General features: G+C 39.4%; 1 protein-coding gene across 7 annotated transcripts in view; it reads left to right on the top strand.

Moving 5' to 3' along the window:
- The window catches only part of PHLDB2 (pleckstrin homology like domain family B member 2), a 333,831-nt gene that overhangs the window by 304,006 nt on the left and 11,233 nt on the right, over positions 1 to 18,592 (top strand). For all 7 annotated transcript variants that reach the window (XM_064289130.1, XM_064287433.1, XM_023551839.2 and 4 more), the window contains 3 exons: positions 8,392 to 8,482; positions 9,443 to 9,589; positions 11,439 to 11,658. In XM_064289130.1, coding sequence (XP_064145200.1) covers positions 8,392 to 8,482; positions 9,443 to 9,589; positions 11,439 to 11,658 — 458 coding nt within the window. The remainder of the gene's footprint in view (positions 1 to 8,391; positions 8,483 to 9,442; positions 9,590 to 11,438; positions 11,659 to 18,592) is intronic.

Genomic DNA, 18,592 nt, shown 5'->3' on the forward strand with positions numbered 1-18,592 from the left:
GATTTCCACCCAGGAAGTATCCAGTATTGCATAAGTGTTAATTGAGCACTTATGTGTCTCAAAAGAAACTATCTGTATGATAATTGCCATCAGAAAAACTTACCTGTGTTGGCAATGATGGCAGCAGGCTGGGAATAAGAAGTCTTGTGTTCTATGGATTTGACCCGACAACTAATGGCGCTGCCTGGAGAGGATCATAGAATTCTCTTGGTCCTGATTTGCTAGCCTGCAAAATGGAGGGATTGTTTCTTGAATAAAAGGGTGATAGATTTTAAAACAATTTGGATGAAATTACCAGTATGTAATTTCTTTCTTTACAAAAGTTTGTACAATGTGCTCCCTTCTCAGAACAAAACAAATAGTAACAGGTAAACGGAGGGAAAGTAATATCAGCAAAGTATATTTTGCTTTGGGTGAACCAAACAAACCTGTTGCTGTCTTGACTCATAGCTTTGGGTAAAAAAAAAAAAAAAATAGTGTTTCCCAAGTGAAAAGAATGTCAGAGACCCAAGTCTAATCAGGCATTAGAGACAGGAACTTTTCTAGAGGTTGGGGAAGTGAGAGAAGAAAAGAATAGATGTTATATTTTGTAATAGAGTACAATGCTTTGTAATTTTGGTATTAATGGGTAAGATATCAATATTGCTGTTCTTCATTGCCGTGGAGTTGATTCCAACTCATGTCGATCTCGTGTGTTTCAGAGTAGAACTCCATAGGGCTTTCAAGGCTGTGACCTTTTGGAGGCAGATTGCCAGGCCTGTCTTCTGAGGTGCCTCTGGGTGCTTAACTGTGCCACCCAGGGACTCTATGAAATACCAGTATTACCGGGTATAGCCTATCAAAGAAGGACCTGGGAAAAACAATGAAACAAGCATAATAATTGCATTTCTGCTTGTTACATGAAAAATGACCCAAAATTAAGGAGAGAATCATTTAATAATACGGAATAAGGATGAGTGAGTTTATTTAATTGTAGAAAGACTAGCATTTCACTTCATTCACTGTTAGAGAGGCACCATCTCACTATTCAGCTTTCCTTTTGTTTTTTAATTCAATGTGATTATGAAGCCGTCAACTAATAGGTTCTTGTCAAGCAGACTAGCGAATTCAAGTCAGCCAGATGCAGGGTTGGAAGAACAGAAAGGTTTATTTCCAGTCTGCAAACTGGGAGGCAGGCAGGGCCTCGTGACCTAAGGCTGCCAGCTCCCTGAACCAGGGCAGGTTTGTTCCTTTTATAGGGAGTGACATACACATGCATGAACAGTGACAGGAGGATCTTCAGTGTTGTGATATGTGCACAGTGCATGTAATTTCAGTGAACGGGTTGTTGCACACCGCTCTAAAACTACTGCACACGGCCCTGGAAAAATGGTGACAGCTCCGCTCCTGCCACCCCAGGAAGGCCATATAGCAGGTAGATTTGAAGCCAGTGTTCCTGCGCCTCGGCCTCCTGCCAGGAGAAGACAAGAAACCTGGGGATTCAACCAATCTTGCTCAAGTGTTGTAAAAGTTGTAACAAATATGTAGCAAGAGTAGGCTTTTCTGAAAAACAGCTATTATGGGGTGGTTAATAACCCTTAATAATCCTTTTGCAACTGCCTGCTTCAGTTATTTTAGGGAGTATATCGTACAGTTGGGCATCAAACCACCTCTTGCATTGAAGGGTATTGGTCAAGTACCATGTGCTCCAATGAGGATATCAGAGCCATGCCAGTGGTGCCAGGAGGAAATGTTCTCAGAATAGAAAGCCTAGAACTTTGAGCAGTTATTCACAATGACAGTAACCTGACCAATTAAATACAGTATTTAAACAAGACACTCAACCAGGACACTGAAACAAGAAAGAGTGGATAACTCAACAACTCATATAATAATGAAAAAAGGAGTAAATTAACATGGAAAGAGAGGACACGAAATGCAAACATTTGCTTTCCTGGTGTGGTCATCTGAGGGGGGCAGCCTGTTTTTCTTTCCCACTTTGTACAGAGCAGTTATTTTGAAAACATCCCGTTCCTTTCCCTACCCCGAATAGTAGTTGACATTTTCTAAATGTAAATTTACAAAATTTATAATTTATAAATAGTATACTACCATTCCTGTGGTAAGCTCTTGATAGCTTGATCTTTTTTATTTTTCCCTATTTTTGAGCCATCTGTAGTAAATAAATACAGTTTATGTGGTTTCCATTCTTGATGTTTTTCTTCCTCCATTTTCAGCTTCCTGCCTTGATTGCTCTTCCAAAAATTAAAAGTAAATATACATCCTTGCAAATAATCATTTCCAACTCACATTTAATAATGATAAATGAGTACAGGAGCCCTGGTAGCACAGTGGTTAAAGAGCTTGGCTGCTAACCAAAAGGTCAGTAGTTCAAATCTACCAGCTGCTCCTTGGAAACCCTATGGGGCAGTTCTACTCTGTCTTAATTAGTACAGGCAATTACCTAAAATGGGACTGTTTTGATTGTGTTTACTAAGGTTTCTAAGTTCAGATTGGGAGACTTAAACAGACTGGCTACCAAAAACTTTATTTTTATTCGCTCACTCAGTTTAAAAAAAAAAAAAAGATTTGCAAAGGTGGAAAGTGAGAATGGTTTCATTAAATAGACCACATTAAAAAGACGGCATTATTGCAGAGCCGTCATTCTTGGCAAGTATTCTCATGGGGCCGTGATCTTTCCCTATAGTTAGTCCACACAGGACTGACCCAGTGGTGCTGGCGGTCACCAGCACAGAAACCAAGCAGCACGGTCAGAAATTATGAATGGTCTTTATTTGATTGTGCTGTCAGATTCTGTGAATAGCCAAAAAACAAAAAAAAAAACCCAAAAACGTAAAACCGTAGTAGAAGATGAGGGTGAAAGACCTAGTGTAAAAGAGAGAACAAGAAAGAGGCACTTTTCTGTGGAATGATTATTTGGAAAAAAAATCATGCTATCGTAAAATAAGGTTGCCCCCTTTATTACGATGGAAAATACTATGGTAAACACTAGGAAAACAGGTAATAAGAGACTAATGTTTAGAATGTGTATTATGGAAAAGCATCCTCAATTGTTTGAGAACTAGTACAAAGAGCAATAAAGGCTAAAAAGATTGCTCTGCTTAAATTTGCCTTTTAGTTACATATTAACATACCCCGAAATTACACGTATACCAGAGAGGTAATTCCATGCTTAATTCTAGTGACATGAACTTGGACTTGTGGTATATTATGTCACAAAAAGTCATTTGTAAAATTATAGAATTTCAGCATTGTGGGTAAAATTGCCCTTTATTTTTTGTTGAGACATCATTTTTGTGACTACCAGAGATTTATATGAGTCAGGCAGTGTTTTGCTTTTTCAGCATCATGATTTATACTGTAAACAAACAGACAGCTTAGAAAAGAGGCCTTGAGTCCTGGAAAACAGGCAACTGAGCTTTAATTCTGCATTAAATTCAATTAAATTTAATTCTGCGTTGGCTTGTAGAATGAGGCACACCGAATACCTACAATGGTACATTGAACTACTCTTGAGATGATACATTGACTGCTAGTGTTGACTTACTGTGCCCTGACTTTGTGCTCATACTTTGAGAAAATGTTGTTGTTGGGTGTTGTCAAGTCGGCTCCAACTCATAGCGACCCCATGTGACAGAGTAGAACTGCCCCGTAGGGTTTTCTTGGCTGTAATCTTTACAAGAGCAGATGGCCTGGCATTTCTCCCACAGAGCAGCTGAGTAGGTTCAAACCACCAACCTTTCAGTTAGCCAAGCACTTAACCGTTTCGTCACCAGGGCTTCTTGAGAAAATATTAAGGACGTTGATTTTTCATTATAGCTTTAATATCAGCAGAGGGCGAGGAGAGGGGGCAGGGGATATGGAGTGGGGCAAACCATGGCCAAACTTGATTTTAAGAGGTACTCTAAGTAGAATTTCAGGTGCTTCTAATTACTTCATTTTAGGCAGAAGGTTGTATTCTGCTTTCTATCATAGTCAAAACCAGTGTATGCATTTTATTCTAGGGAGTTCTTTTCAGAAGTTATAGCAAACCAGAGTGATTTCAGAGGTTACAGCCATCTGCTGAAAGGACCAGATGCCAGACTATTTGAAAAATGATTGAGAAAGTGTTAGGAAGGAGACGGTTCATAGACAAAGAACTCTGGAGTAAAGAAAGATTAATTTCATAAGTAGTAAATAATCTGCTTGAGCTGGGGGGGGAAAAAACTCAAGAGCAGAGCAGATTAATTAAAAATAAACATTCTAGGCCACTGGTTTTTCCACTAGTGATAATCTTGGTACACTGAAGGCAATTTTGGACAAAGTTTATGTGTCCATGGAGAATTTTGTTTTGCTTCATGTTATCTTTTGGGATTTTTTGCTTATTTCTTACATGAAAATGTTCTTTATTTTTCATTTTTCCTTTCTGTTTGCCTTTGCCTCAAATTGAACTGTCTAGAACAAGATTGATTTAAAAAACGGTGTTTTCCATCAAGAATTCAAATTTTGCTGAAAGAGAATGTTACTTAGCAGTGAAGACCTGAAATCTGCTATTTAGATTCCCTTACCCTTGATGAAAAGTTTTGTTTTCCTTTATGAATTTAGTTTTACCAAAGTGGCTTAGGTATAAAAGAAATGTTCAGTTGATAAAATAGCAAGAACATGAGTTAAGTAGAAAAATTAGGTGTCTTTATAGCATTAATAAACAATCTCTCAGTACCATCAGAATTCTTACAGCTATCACATACGAGATCAGACCTGCCTTTTGAAGAAGGCCCTGACGTTGAAGCAATGGCGGAAGGATGACTTCTCCTTTGATTTGGACAGACTTGAGAAAATAATGTTAACTGTTATGTGCTACAGGCAATGCATTATTAAGCTTATCTTCAGTGACCTCAGACTCCCCCTACGTCGGAGGTGCTAGGCCCAGTGGCATTTCATCTGTTGACATCTTCACATGCCATGATGTTGACAAGCCTAAATACCTCTCCCTAAATTCTTTTTTTTTATTATTTTATTTTGCTTTAAGTGATAGTTTACACATCCAGTCTCTGATACAAAAATTTATATACACCTTGCTATATACATCTAATTGCTCTCCCCGTAATGTGACAGGCCACTCCTTCCCTCCATTCTCTATTTTCATGTCCACTTGGCCAGCTTCTGTCCCCATCTGCCTTCTCAACTCGCCTCCAGACAGGAGATGCCAGCATAGTCTCATGTGTCTGCTTGATCCAAGAAGCTCGTTCTTCACCAGTATCATTTTGTATCTTACAGTCCAGTCCAATCGCTGTCTGAAGAGTTGGCTTTGGGAATGGTTCCTGTCTTGGGCTAACAGAAGGTCTGGGGACCATGACCTCTGGGGTCCTTCTAGTCTCAGTCAGACCGTCTCTCTAAATTCTTATTGACGTTTCACTTGCTTTCACTGTAGATGCAGTTCTGACAGAAAAAAAAAAGTATCAGCTGGTGATGACATAATATCATAGAGCACAAAGAGTTTTGTTGAATAAAAGTGGCTTAAATGTAAAGGAAATATTAAAATCAATATAGCAAAAGTGGCTACATGGAGCAAGTATGTGGATAAAAATTAATTTTTTTAACAAAGAATTTTAGAAGTAAATAAAGTAACTTCTGAAGTATAGTTCAAAATAGGTGCCCTTAGGTGACTGAAAGCTATAAAGACTTAAAGTGGTAAATGACAACCTGCAATTTCTGCAATTTGTTTTTTTAAAAATTAATATCTATGGGAACGTTGACAAAAAAAGCAGATTGGGCATAGTTGGCAGAAAATACATTAGGAATATTATAAAATCAATATGCATGAGAAAGCTGGATAATAAATAAGAAAGACTAAAGAAGAATTGACACCTTTGAATTATGGTATTGGCGAAGAACACTGAATATACCATAGACTGCCAAAGCAATGAACAAAAACCTGTCTTGGAAAAAGTACGGCCTGAATGCTCCTTAGAAGCAAGGATGGAGAGGATTTGTCTCACATACTTTGGACATGTTATCAGGAAGGACCAATCCCTGGAGAAGCTCATCATGCTTGGTAAAGTAGATGGTCCGTGAAAAGAGGAAGACCCTCAATAAGGTGGATTGGCCCAGGGGCTGCAGCAATGGGATCAAGTGTAACGATGATTGTGAGGACGGTGCAGGACCAGGCAGTGTTTTGCTCTGTTGTACACAGGGTTGCTCCGAGTAGGAACCAACTCGACGGCACTAACAACAACAGTGTTATAAAATTAGAAGACATCCTGAGAAAGTATGAATAATGAACAAAAATATTTAAAGATGGATAAAAGTTTGAAAATCCCTCCCCCAATGTACCAAAATTATGAACATATGAAAAACTAAGGACTGAAAATATTTGGTTTTAACCAAGTTTTTTTCAACCAATTCATCTGGATTGGTTTCATATAGTTTCAGGGCCATTCTTAGACCAGTGAGTGAAAGCTGTAGAAAGATGGATTTTGATTCACTGCACGTATCAACATTCTGCCAGTGGTGCCCAAGCAAAGAAAGGATGGGCGCAGTGAGATTCCTGTCACCAGTGATGTTCAAGCATAAGCTGGATGAAAAGTGGGATGTTGTATAAAGAATTAAAGGAAAAACTGGGCTGAGGATATTGGTGAGTTTTAAGGTCTCTTCTCACTAAGTTTCATCTAATGAAACTTCGATAGTTTCCAAATTAATTGTAGACCTAAGATGTCTGATGTCACAGAGAACTCCATACGATAGAAAAAAGTTAATTATAAACCTCAGACATCTGATGTCACAGACAACTCCATACAATAGAAATAAAATTAACTGTAGACCTAAGATGACTGATGTCACAGACAACTCCATGAGGTAGAAGTAAAGTTTGGGGCTGTTATATGGCCTTGAGGTTTATCTCAGGCTTTCTCTGTGGGACTGATGAGGTTTGGCCCTTTTCCATCCATGAAGTTGGGTATTCTCAAGGAAGGCGGGGGGAGGATAAGAATTCCTGCACAAACATTAAAGATTTTTTTTCTTGAATTCTTGTTGGCTGAGGAGAACGAAACTCACCCTCTCGTACCTTCTCCAGCAACTAATTGAAAATAATGAGAAGTTTCTGTATTCTTCTCTTAGGAGAAAAAAAAAAAAAAACATCTGTTTAAAAATTGGTCCAAGGAAACCCTGCAAAGTACAGTATAGTTGTTAAGCTTGTAAGGATCCAGTATTCCTAAGACTGTCGTTCTTGTAGATGGGCGCGTTTTGTGACAGGGCCGGCAGAGCTGATTCTAAGATAAACCCTGTTATTCCTGTGTTTTTGCAATCATTATCTCTTCAAAAGAAAAGCCTTTACCCCTAGGTTTAAGCCATTCTGGGTTTGATTTGATCAAAAATATAATATTGGAAGACTATATTAATAACAATCTGTAAACAAGAGGGCTTTGCTTATCTCGCATTTTTATGTGAATCTATTTATGTAATAAACATGAATCCCCACCATGTACCAGGCTTCTGGGCTATGGGGGATACAGGCATGATAGCCCCTGTCTTCCAGAGTGTAATATGGAGATAGGTGCCACAATGACTATACAAGTGTATACGAATAAGGGACAACATGCGTTCTATCCATCAGAGTAAATGAATTTTGACTTAGGCCGTGTTCCTGCCTTCCCAAAATAGCCTAATAAAATGTACGTGAGAAGTAAAAATTTATGTTTAGTGTGTAACATTTCCCAGTTCTCTTTCTCTTTGAATTACCCTAACTCTTCTTACAGCTTTCACTCCTTTTATTTTTGTTCCTCACTTGTTTTTTGTGATGTCTTTTCCAAGGTGCATTTATTCCGAGGCTCTTGAATCCCTGTATGTGGTTTTCTCATTGGCATGTGAATGCGTGTTTACAAAACTGCCCCACAGCCACACATCGCACGTATAGGAAAAGTCAGTTTTTAATTGGCATCAATTGTTTATTAAACAAATGTCCACATGTATAAAAGCATACCCAGAATCACCTGGTGGTACATATTTCCCAAACTTCAAACTTAGGTGTCATCTACATAGAACTTTGGTGGTGACCTGTTGAGTCCGCCATCTCTGAATCGTTAAACTAACAGGAAGGTCTTCCGCAGACCATGATGTTTAGACTTTGAAGGAAGCATTTTAAGTTCAAAAACTTGGTAAGATTTGGTTTTGGTTCATTCATTTGAGTATAGCGGTTTACAGCAGCATTATTTAGGTTGCCCCATATTTTATCTCCTAAACTGAGGTAAGTCACTGTCCTCTACAGTTTCCAGAGTTGGGTTGACTGAACTCATCAGACCAATGACTGTTGGATTGTATGTGGTGGGAGTCTGTCATGCACCAATCTTCAACCTGTGTGTGTGTGACTTAGCAATCTATAACAGTGTTCTTGAAAGGCCTTTGTGTTTTATTCAGTGCCAGCACTTCAAATATTGCCAGAATAGAAGAAATGGAGAGACTTTTGAAACAGGCTCATGCAGAAAAGACACGCCTGCTTGAATCCAGGGTAAGCTTCCTATCTTTCTGTTCGAGGTCTGCAATGTGGTGGTACAAAGAGCCCTGCGCTGAAATCAGGGAGCTCTCCTTAGGTCTCCAAGTGGTCTTGGAATAGGTTTTCAATCTTTCTGGGCCTCAGTTTTCTCATCTGAAAAGCCTGGTGTTAGATCGATGGTGTCTGAAGGTTCTCCTTACCGCAGGACACTTTGCCACCCTTTTTATATGTGTTGACATAGGACTGAAGTGGGAGCTTTCTGTTATACCTTCTCCTTTGATTACCACTTTGTGTTCCTGCCAAGGAATGTGGGAATGTCATTGTCTGTGCATTCGGCCGTTCTTGCCAGCTTGTCTTAACTGCATGATTGTAATACCAAAAATCCCCCGGTATTGTGGCCCTATTTGTAGCCAGAATCCGAACTTCCTCAGGAATCCCCCAAAATGCCTTTGCATCCTGCCTGAAAGGGCACCTCCTTTTCTTTTCTGACTCCCCCACGTGCTTCCTGTGAGACCTTCAGCCAGGAAGCTGCAAATCAACAACAGGAATTGGAAGGACTCATGGCCTTCAGTTAGAAGACAGAGCCGAAAGAGAGGATAAATCTCATGACTGATGTTGGGTGACCATTTGTAACACTTTTCTTGAAAATGGGAGAGTTATGGTTATAGATATGAAATAACAATATATAATCACTAGCTAGATTTTCCCTTGAAGCCAATATTTAATTGTTCATTAAATCCAGTAAAAAAAAAAAAAAAAAAATTTTTAAATCTAGTGTTGCATTTTGTATATGATTATTTTGCAAGTTGTTCAAGTGGTAGTTACAGCTTTTTTAGCTGGGTTATTTGTCGTAAGAACCTTGGCTATGGGCCAAGAATTGTCTAGTGGGAATTGTCTTTTTGGGTATTAGTTGGACTCATTTCAGGATAATTAGTATGTCTTAAAATAATCATTGCTCTGCATGATGGTACTTAGGAACGGGAAATGGAAGCCAAAAAACGAGCTCTGGAAGAAGAAAAACGACGCCGGGAACTCCTGGAAAAACGACTGCAGGAAGAAACCAGCCAGAGGCAGAAGTTAATTGAGAAGGAAGTAAAAATAAGGGAGAAACAAAGGGCACAGGTTGGTATGTCAATCTGGATGGATAAGAGGAGGCTGCCACCTTGTGGTCAGGCCACAGGAGACCGCTCTGCACCGCGCGTTAGCTGTGGACGTTCAGTGGTTAAGGAGGTGCTGGGGTGCAAACAACGTTGTATGTGTTCATTTCAAAACTCTAAAGGCCTGCTACCCAAACGACGCTTTTGTCTAGTTACATGTAGAACATTCTGTTGAGAGGTACTTTTTCTTCCACCCATTCTTTGGAATACTCTTAAAAAGACTATTTTTTTTTAGCAGTTTTTTTTTTCCCCCACAAAATGCACTTGTTTAATACATAATCCAAATACAAGCCCCAGCCTAAAACCTTTGGTTGAAGAGAGAAAGAGGTCCTGTTAAGCCATTTTTTTAAGAAGGAATCATTCCAGAGCAGCGTTGTTTTACCCAAGGTTGGTTTCTTATGTTTTATTATCTAGTCACTGTGTTTTTCACACATGTTCACAGAATAGATTCATAAGGTTATTGAACATAAGCAAAATTCAGGGAGATCAACCATTTTATTTAGCTTGGTATCTTGGTCATTGTAGGGTTTGGGCCACTGTGCTTGTCACTAAAAAAAAAAAAAGCAGCTTATATAGTGTATATTTTCTGAGGAACTAAAAGTTTAATGAAGTACCATGTAATTTAAAGCTCAAATCAGTTTTACCAAACTTTATGAAACTTAAAGATGAAGGGTATCATTTCCTTCATTCTTTAGAGTTGCCGAGTTTGTTAGTGGACCAGTAGTTAAGGCCTGTCCTTAAGGCCTTACATACACTGATTGATCAGTAACCCCGTGCCATCTGTCTATAGCCAGAGGGCCACAGAATCACAGGTGGAATATTGAAGGAAAGATAGAAAATGAAACTTGTTCATTTTATTTCGTTATGCAAGGCCTCGCCAGTCTCTGATTAGCAGTGAAGGTCATCCATGCCTGTTCAGTATCTGAAGCAAAAAAAAAAAAAAAACGGAATTCTATTTTATTTCTGATTAATACATTTGGCTCCCAAGTATACCATTCGGTAGTTTTCCCTGGCGGGGGAGGGGTCAGGTTATTTAATGGGGTAAAATAAAATACCATTTTAGAAATGTTACCCAGGGTGGTGTGTGCCCCTGGATTAGATGAACTTTGACCCAGCTCTTAGGAAAATAAAAGATGTGGAAATGCTTCCCTGTAGCTTCTGGTCCTGGGTGGTCCTTTAAGTCCATCTTTCATCCTGCTTCTTACTTACTTTAGCTTCACCCTTCAAAACATGCACCTTTGGCGACAGTTTATGTCAGAAAGTGTATGTCAGCCAACGTATACAGCTTTGGGTGAGCCTGGTGCGGGCTGTACTTATGAAATAATATTGAATCAGTCCCATCATGCCTGAGATTACTTAAGGAGAATTATTCTGGTAAGTTGTGGCAGGGAGGAGCCCTGGGAACTTTATAAGGGCAGAGTCCTCACCCGTAGGAAACAGCCCAGATAACTTCATGCTTCGTTTCCCTGGGTTTGTTAAGTGCCACGTGCCTCTGTTAAAGCTAAGATAAATGCTGTTTTTTCCATTTCCTCAGCTGCCCTTCTCAAGGAGTAGAATTGATCGGCCTGAGTTTATCCACTTATTCTTTTCCGCCTCATTGTATCGTCCTTCTCAAAATACCATCCACTTTATTTAGTCTCCCAATGATAAGTGCTTTTTTTTGTTTTGTTTTTTAATTTTTTAAAAATCTTAAATTTATAATCACATGGGCATTTTAAAGCTTAGACTTTTTAGTTAATTTCAGCTTTTAAACATCTGTGACCTAAAACACAACAGATAATTAGTTATAGATGGACTGGGTTTTGTACTTCCAGGCACGTCCTTTGACACGATACCTGCCCGTTCGGAAGGAAGACTTTGATTTGCGAAGCCATGTGGAGACTGCTGGCCACAACATCGATACCTGTTACCATGTATCAATCACAGAGAAGACCTGTAGAGGATACCTCATCAAAATGGGTGGGAAAATTAAAACTTGGAAAAAACGCTGGTTTGTTTTTGATCGGAACAAGCGCACGTTCTCTTATTATGCAGGTGGGTGGTTAAAACGTTTTAAATGACGTATTCAAATCAGGAACCCTCTGCTCAGGAGTAAAAGCAATTGAAATCCAGTGAAAATAAATAAATGGGTAGAATAACAGAATTAATGATAATATTAGCTTTGTAGATACATGTTATTTTTTATTCAGTTTATATAGTCTACATGATATGAATTTCCTTTCTGGAAATACAAATTGTGTTACTTTCAAAAGTACAAATTAGTCTATTCTAGTTCTATTATTTTTTTTTTTAGTTCTGAAATAAACCCAGGTCCAAATAAACATTGAATAGACTTTGTGTTTTAGATCAAAATATTCCTTTTAAACCACAACCAAAAAAACCCAAACCCACTGCCATCAAGTCAATTCCCACTCATAACAACCTTATAGGACAGAGTAGAACTGCCCCATAGTTTCCAAGAAGTGCTGGGCAGATTCGAACTGCCAACCACTTGGTTAGTAGCCGTAGTACTTAACGCCACCAGGGTTTCCTTTAGACCACAAGGCCAGAAAAAACATCTTTGTTTAATTTATTTATTTATTCACGGCCATATGCCGTAATTAAGTCACAGTCACGTGGCCTTGGCTGACAGTCATTCAACTACAGCTTATAAACTGGAATGCTCTTTTAAACACAGAGTAAAGCTCATCAGTAAACTAGTAAATATGTACTTACTGAGTGACTGAAATATTTTTGGATTCTTTAAATGATGGATTCTGAGAAACATACTGTACTTGGTCTTCTAAAAACACAAAATACTAGCATATCTGTTGTACTTATCAAGACCCATTGCCTTCAAGTCGACTGACTCGTAGCTACCCTATAGGACAGAGTAGAACTGCCCAATAGGGTTTCCAAGGCAGTAATCTTTATGCAAGCCGACTGTCACATCTTTCTCCTGTGCAGTGGCAGCTGGATTCAAACCACCAACTCTCGGTTACCAGCTGAGAGCTTTAACCACTGCACCGCCAGGGCACCTTGCTTATCAAGAAGTCTCCTGTTTTATTCTTGAGTCACAGATGAAGCATGTCTGTTCTTAGCACAAGTATAGCTCAGCTGCCTTTTCAGCGCCTGAAGAAGAGCAATACCATCCCAGAAGTTATGAAGCGTATGAATGTAATAAATATAAAATAATAGTCCATCATTTAACATGTCCTGTGAGGTCAGGTTGTGTTTATGCAGAGAGGTGTGAGAAACCAAGAAACAATGTGGAAGAAAGCAAGCACTGGCTATGGCACCCCAGAACTGGAATGAGGAAAGGGTCATGTCAGACGACATGTTGTTGATGTTACGTGCTGCCAAGTTGGTTCCAACTCATAGCAACACTATATACAACAGAACAAAACACTGCCTGGTCCTTTGCCATCCCCATGATCTTTGTTATGCTTGAGCCCATCGTTGCAGCCACCGTGTCAATCCATTTTGTTGAGGGTTCTCCTCTTTTTCAGTGACCCTTTACTTTACCAAGCATGATATTCTTCTCCAAGGATTGGTCTCTCCTGATAATATGTCCAAAGTCTGTGAGATGAAGTCTAGCCATCCTTGCTTCTAACGAGCATTCTGGTTGTACTCCTTCCAAGAGAGATTTGTTCACTTTTTGGCAGTCTGTGGTGTATTCAATATTCTTCACCAACACCACAATTCAAAGGCGTCAGTTCTTTGGCCTTCCTTATTCTTTGTTCAGCTTTCACATGCATATGAGACGAATGAAAACATCATGGCTTGGGTCAGGCGCACTTTAGTCTTCAAGGTGACATCTTTGCTTTTTAACACTTTAAAGAGGTCTTTTGCAGCAGATTTGGCCCATGCAATGCATCCTTTGATTTCTTGACAGCTGCTTCCAGGAGTGTTGATTGTAGATCCAGGTAAAATGATATCCTTGACAACTTCAATCATTTCTTTATTTACCATGATGTTGCTCATGGGTCCAGTTGGAAGGCGTTTTTGTTTTCTTTATGTTGAGATGTAATCCATACTGAAGGCTGTGGTCTTTGATCTTCTTCAGTAAGTGCTTCGAGCCCTCTTCACTTTCACAAGCGAGGTTGTGTCACCTGCATACGCAGGTTATTAATGAGTCTTCCTCCAATCCTGATGCCCATTCTTCTTCATATAGTCCAGCTTCTTGGATTATTTACCGAACATACAGATTGAGTAAGTATGGCGAAAGGATAGGATGCTGACGCACACCCTTCCTGACTTTAAACCGTGCAGTATCCCCTTGTTCTGTTCGAATGACTGCCTCTTGATCTATGTACAGGTTCCTCTTGAGCACAATTAAGTGTTCTGGAATTCCCATTCTTTGTGATGTTATCCTTCATTTGTTATGATCCACACAGTTGAATGCCTTTGCATAGTCAATAAAATACAGGAGAGCATCTTTCTGGTATTCTCTGCTTTCAGCCAGGATCAATCTGATACCAACAATGACAACCCTTGTTCCATGTCCTCTTCTAAATCCAGCTTGAATTTCTGGCAGTTACCTGCCGATGTACTGCTGCAGATGATTTTGAAAGATCTTCAGCAAAATTTTACTGGTGTGTATGATACTAACAATACTGTTCAATAATTTCCACATTCGGTTGGATCACCTTTTTTGGAATAGTCATAAATACGGATCTGTTCCAGTCAGTTGTCCAGGCACCTGTCTTCCAAATTCCTTGGCATAGACGAATGAGCACGTCCAGCGCTGCATCCCTTTGTGGAAACATCTCAATTGATATTCCATCAATTCCTGGATCCTTGTTTTACACCAATGCCTTCAGTGCAGCTTGGACCTCTCCTTTAGCACCATCAGTTCTTGATCATGTGCTACCTCCTAAAATGGTTGAATGTCCGACCAATTCTTTTTGGTATAGTGACTCTGTATTCCTTTCATCTTCTTTTGATGCTTCCTGTGTCCTTCATTATTTTCCCCATGGAATCCTTCAATATTGCAGCTTGAGGCTTGAATTTTTTCTTCAGTCTTTGCAGCTTGAGAAATTCCTAGCATGTTCTTCTTGTTTGGTTTTCTAACTCCAGGTCTTAGCACTTTCCATTACAATACTTTGTCTTCTCGAGCCACTCTTTGAAATCTTCTATTCAGCTCTTTTACATGATCATTTCTTCCTTTTGCTTTAGCTACTCTGTGTTCAAGAGCAAGTTTCAGAGTCTTTTCTGACATTCATTTTGGTCTTTTCTTTCTTATGACCTTTTGCTTTCTTCATGTATGATGTCTTTGATGTCATCCCACAACTCCTCTGGTCTTCTTTGGTCATTAGTGTTCAGTGTGTCAAATCTATTCTTGAGATGGTCTTTAAATTCAGGTGGGATGTACTCAGGGTTGTACTTTGGCTCTCGTGGACTTGCTCTAATTTTTTTCAGCTTCACTTTGAACTTTCTTAGGAGCCATTGATGGTCTGTTCTGCAGCCAGCCCCTGGTCTTGTTCTGACTGATGATATCGAGCTTTTCCATCATCTCTTTCCTCATCCAATTCATGGATTTATTGAATTGTGTCCCCCCAAAATACCTGTCAGCTTGGCTAGGCTATGATTCCCAGTATTGTGTGATTGCCCACCATTGTGTCATCTGATGTGATTTTCCTGTGTGTTGTAAATCCTGTCTCTGTGATGTTAAAGAGATGGGATTAGTAGCAGTTATTTTGATAAGACTGAATCTACAAGATTAGGTTGTGTCTTAAGCCAATCTCTTTTGAGATATAAAAGAAAAGTAAGCAGAGAGACAAGGGAACCTCATACCACTAAGAAACAACAGCCAGGAGAATAGCGCATCCTTTGGACCTGGGGTCCCTGTGCTGAGAAGCTCCTAGACCAGGGGAAGATTGATGACAAGGACCTTCCACCAGAGCCGACAGAGAAAGCCTTCCCTTAGAGCTGGCACCCTGAATTCAGACTTCTAGCCTCCTAGACCAGTGAGAGAATAAATTTCTCTTTGTTAAAGCCATCTACTTGTGGTATTGCAGTTATAGCAGCACTAGATAATTAAGACAGATATAGTTGATTTGATGCATGTGTGTTCTATATGGCACGGTCCACGTGTATAGTCGTCGTTTATGAGGCTGAAGAAAGATACTTGTAATGAAGAAGTCATTGGTCTTGCAAAATTCTATCGTGTACTCTCTGGCAGATTCCCCTAGAATTATGCCTTTCCTTCAAGTGTTCTCTGGGTGAGGTTCCAGTTACCATAGTAGCTACTGGCCTGAACCGAATGGCCTACCCCTTGTTGGTCCCCTGTTTTGCGTCTTCAGTTTTGACTTTGGATTTTATAAAAATCCAGAGATGCTCTTTCCAGTTAGTTTAATAGGCAAATGCCAATATAGTGTCTGCAAAGAGTAGAAATGAAGTGTTGCTCTGTGCTAGTCTCCACAGACAACCTTCCCCCAGAATTTTCCAAAAATAAAGTTTTTAAATAACTTCAGACAACACAGCTTGACTCTTTTGCCCTTGTCCTCTTCTCTGTCAGCCTTATTTTCTTCTTTCACCCATCAGCCTAGGTGAGTGCCCTGGCTGCCTTCTCCAAACCTCTGCTTTGCCTGACCCATGCAAATGTGTTTTTACAAGTTTAAACTTCTCAGTGACTTGTTGTCAGTGTTTTAAAATACCAAAAAACCTTTTTGGTGTATGAAAGATTATCCAGGACCCCAATGCATAAAACACACATTATATCTTATTAAAACAAATGTAAATTCAGCTTTTTAATATTTACCTACGCTTTTTTTTAACTGACCAGTGAGACCGAGTTTGACAGACGCTGCCCGTTTGGCTCTGTTACAGCCATCAGTTTTGTCTGCTTCTGCTACCTTCAACCCCAGCCTTTCCTAAGCCACCACAATCGTAGGAGCAAAGTAGCCCACAGGCAGTCATCCAGTTGTAGTTTAGGCTGCATAAGTTTCACACCCCTTCAGCTTGTCAGTGGGGCAGATGGCCATGCAGATGTGTGAAGTGTGAGTGCTGGTAGCTGGAGTCCTAGGTCTCTGTACACTCATGACTCTTAGCTGTGTTCCTGGCCTCGCTGCATATTACCTGGGTCACTTTAGAAGAGTCACTAAATAAAACTGAGTCATAGAATTTACATGTCTGTGCATTGACGTGATAATGCTGTTTCCGTAGAATAAATAACATTATTGGATCCATTTACAATAGATTATTGATTCTCTTATCTGACTACGTGGTTGTGGGAATTGTTTTGTGGAGTTTTTTGTCATATATGTATGAAGTGCCATATAAGCAAAAATTTTCTTCTCCAGTTTCTTGCCTGCTTGAAACATTGACATGATTTACTCAGTTCTCTCTAGATTTTATTTTCCATCAACATACTCCTATTGGAAAAACAGTGTTTTCATGTTCCCATGAATTATTGCAGAATCCTTTCAAGCAAATGTTTGAGGGATACATTGATGCTCTCTTTCACAGCAACTGTGTGAAACCCACTGAGTATGATATTAATTAAAACAGAATTTCCCAAGGAAGAGAAAATAAGTACACAAAAATATAAGTTAGGGAAATGGTTGGTTAGATAGATTTAAGCAAGTTTATTTTCTGATGAACTTCGCAGGGCCTTTATTTTTCAGACTATCTTTTTATTGTTGTTACTGGGGAAAAAGGGAATATTCACTTCATAAAAAATTTACAATACAACAAAGGTCTGTAAAGAAAAGTAAGTTTCTGTCCTGTGACGAAAGTTCTGACTTCTCCCACTGTTAAGTCTGAAATATGCCTTTGGATTTTATAGATGTTTGAGCATGTATACAGATTCGTTTTTGCCTTTATAGACTTGTGACTAAATGATTCACCCTGTTGACTCCTTTTTTTTACGTAATAGGATTTCAAGATTTTTTTTTTCCTTATAAGCGTGTATAGATCTGCCGCATTCTCTTCCGTGGCTGTGTAATCCCACTGTACGGCAGGTCTGTAATTGAATCATTCGCCTGTTAAAGCTCAAGCAGATCTCCCTCAGCTTTGTTCTGTAACAAGCAGAAATCCTCGTGCCTTTGCACATGGCGTGTATATCTCATACTAAGAGGATTTGTGCATTGTGAATTACGTTAATTTTACCAAATTGCCTTCAAAAGGAGCTTTCTTATTTCTATTTCCAGCAGTTGGCGGATGATAGAGTCTCATTCTCTGCGTTCCCATCCAGGCCTTTTAAATTCTTTAGTCCACTCACACGTATTAAGATCCTCTGTTGTCATTGTTACGTGCTTGTTGAGTCGGTTCTGACTCATGCTGACCCCGTGTACAACAGAATGAAACACTTACGAGTCCTGCACCATCCTCACAATTGTTGCTATGCTTGAGCCCATTGTTGCAGCCACTGCGTCAGTCCATCTCGTTGAGGGTTTTCCTCTTTTTTGCTGACCCTCTACTTTACCAAGCATGATGTCCTTCTCCAGGAGCTGGTCCGTCCCGATAACATGTGCAAGTACGTGAGACCAAGTCTCTCCATCTTTACCTCAAGGAGCACTCTGGGTGTACTTCCAAGATAAATTTATTTGTTCTTCTCGCAGTTGGTAATATATTTAATATTCTTCGCCAATGCCGTAATTCAACGGTGTCAATTCTTCTTCGGTCTTCTTTATTCATTGTCCAGCTTTCACATGCTTATGAGGTGATTGAAAATACCATGGCATGGGTCAGGTGCACCTTAGTCCTAAAAGTGACACCCTTGCAGAGTTTAACTTACAAAATTTTTTTTCTTTTATTTTTATTTAGCTGGAAGTTTACAGTGCAAATTATTTTCTCATTAAACAGTTAATACACAAATTTAATACACAAATTTTTCTGTGTTGTCAGTTGCTGACCATGCCATGTGTCAATACACTCCCCATCTCTACTGCAGATTCTCTGTTTCCATTCGTCCAGTTTTTCTACTCCTTCCTGCTTTCTTTTCTTTGCTTTTGGGCTGGCACGTCCATTTAGTCTCATATACGTA

This window comes from Loxodonta africana, chromosome 1 (assembly GCF_030014295.1).
Source record: "Loxodonta africana isolate mLoxAfr1 chromosome 1, mLoxAfr1.hap2, whole genome shotgun sequence".
Taxonomy (NCBI): domain Eukaryota; kingdom Metazoa; phylum Chordata; class Mammalia; order Proboscidea; family Elephantidae; genus Loxodonta; species Loxodonta africana.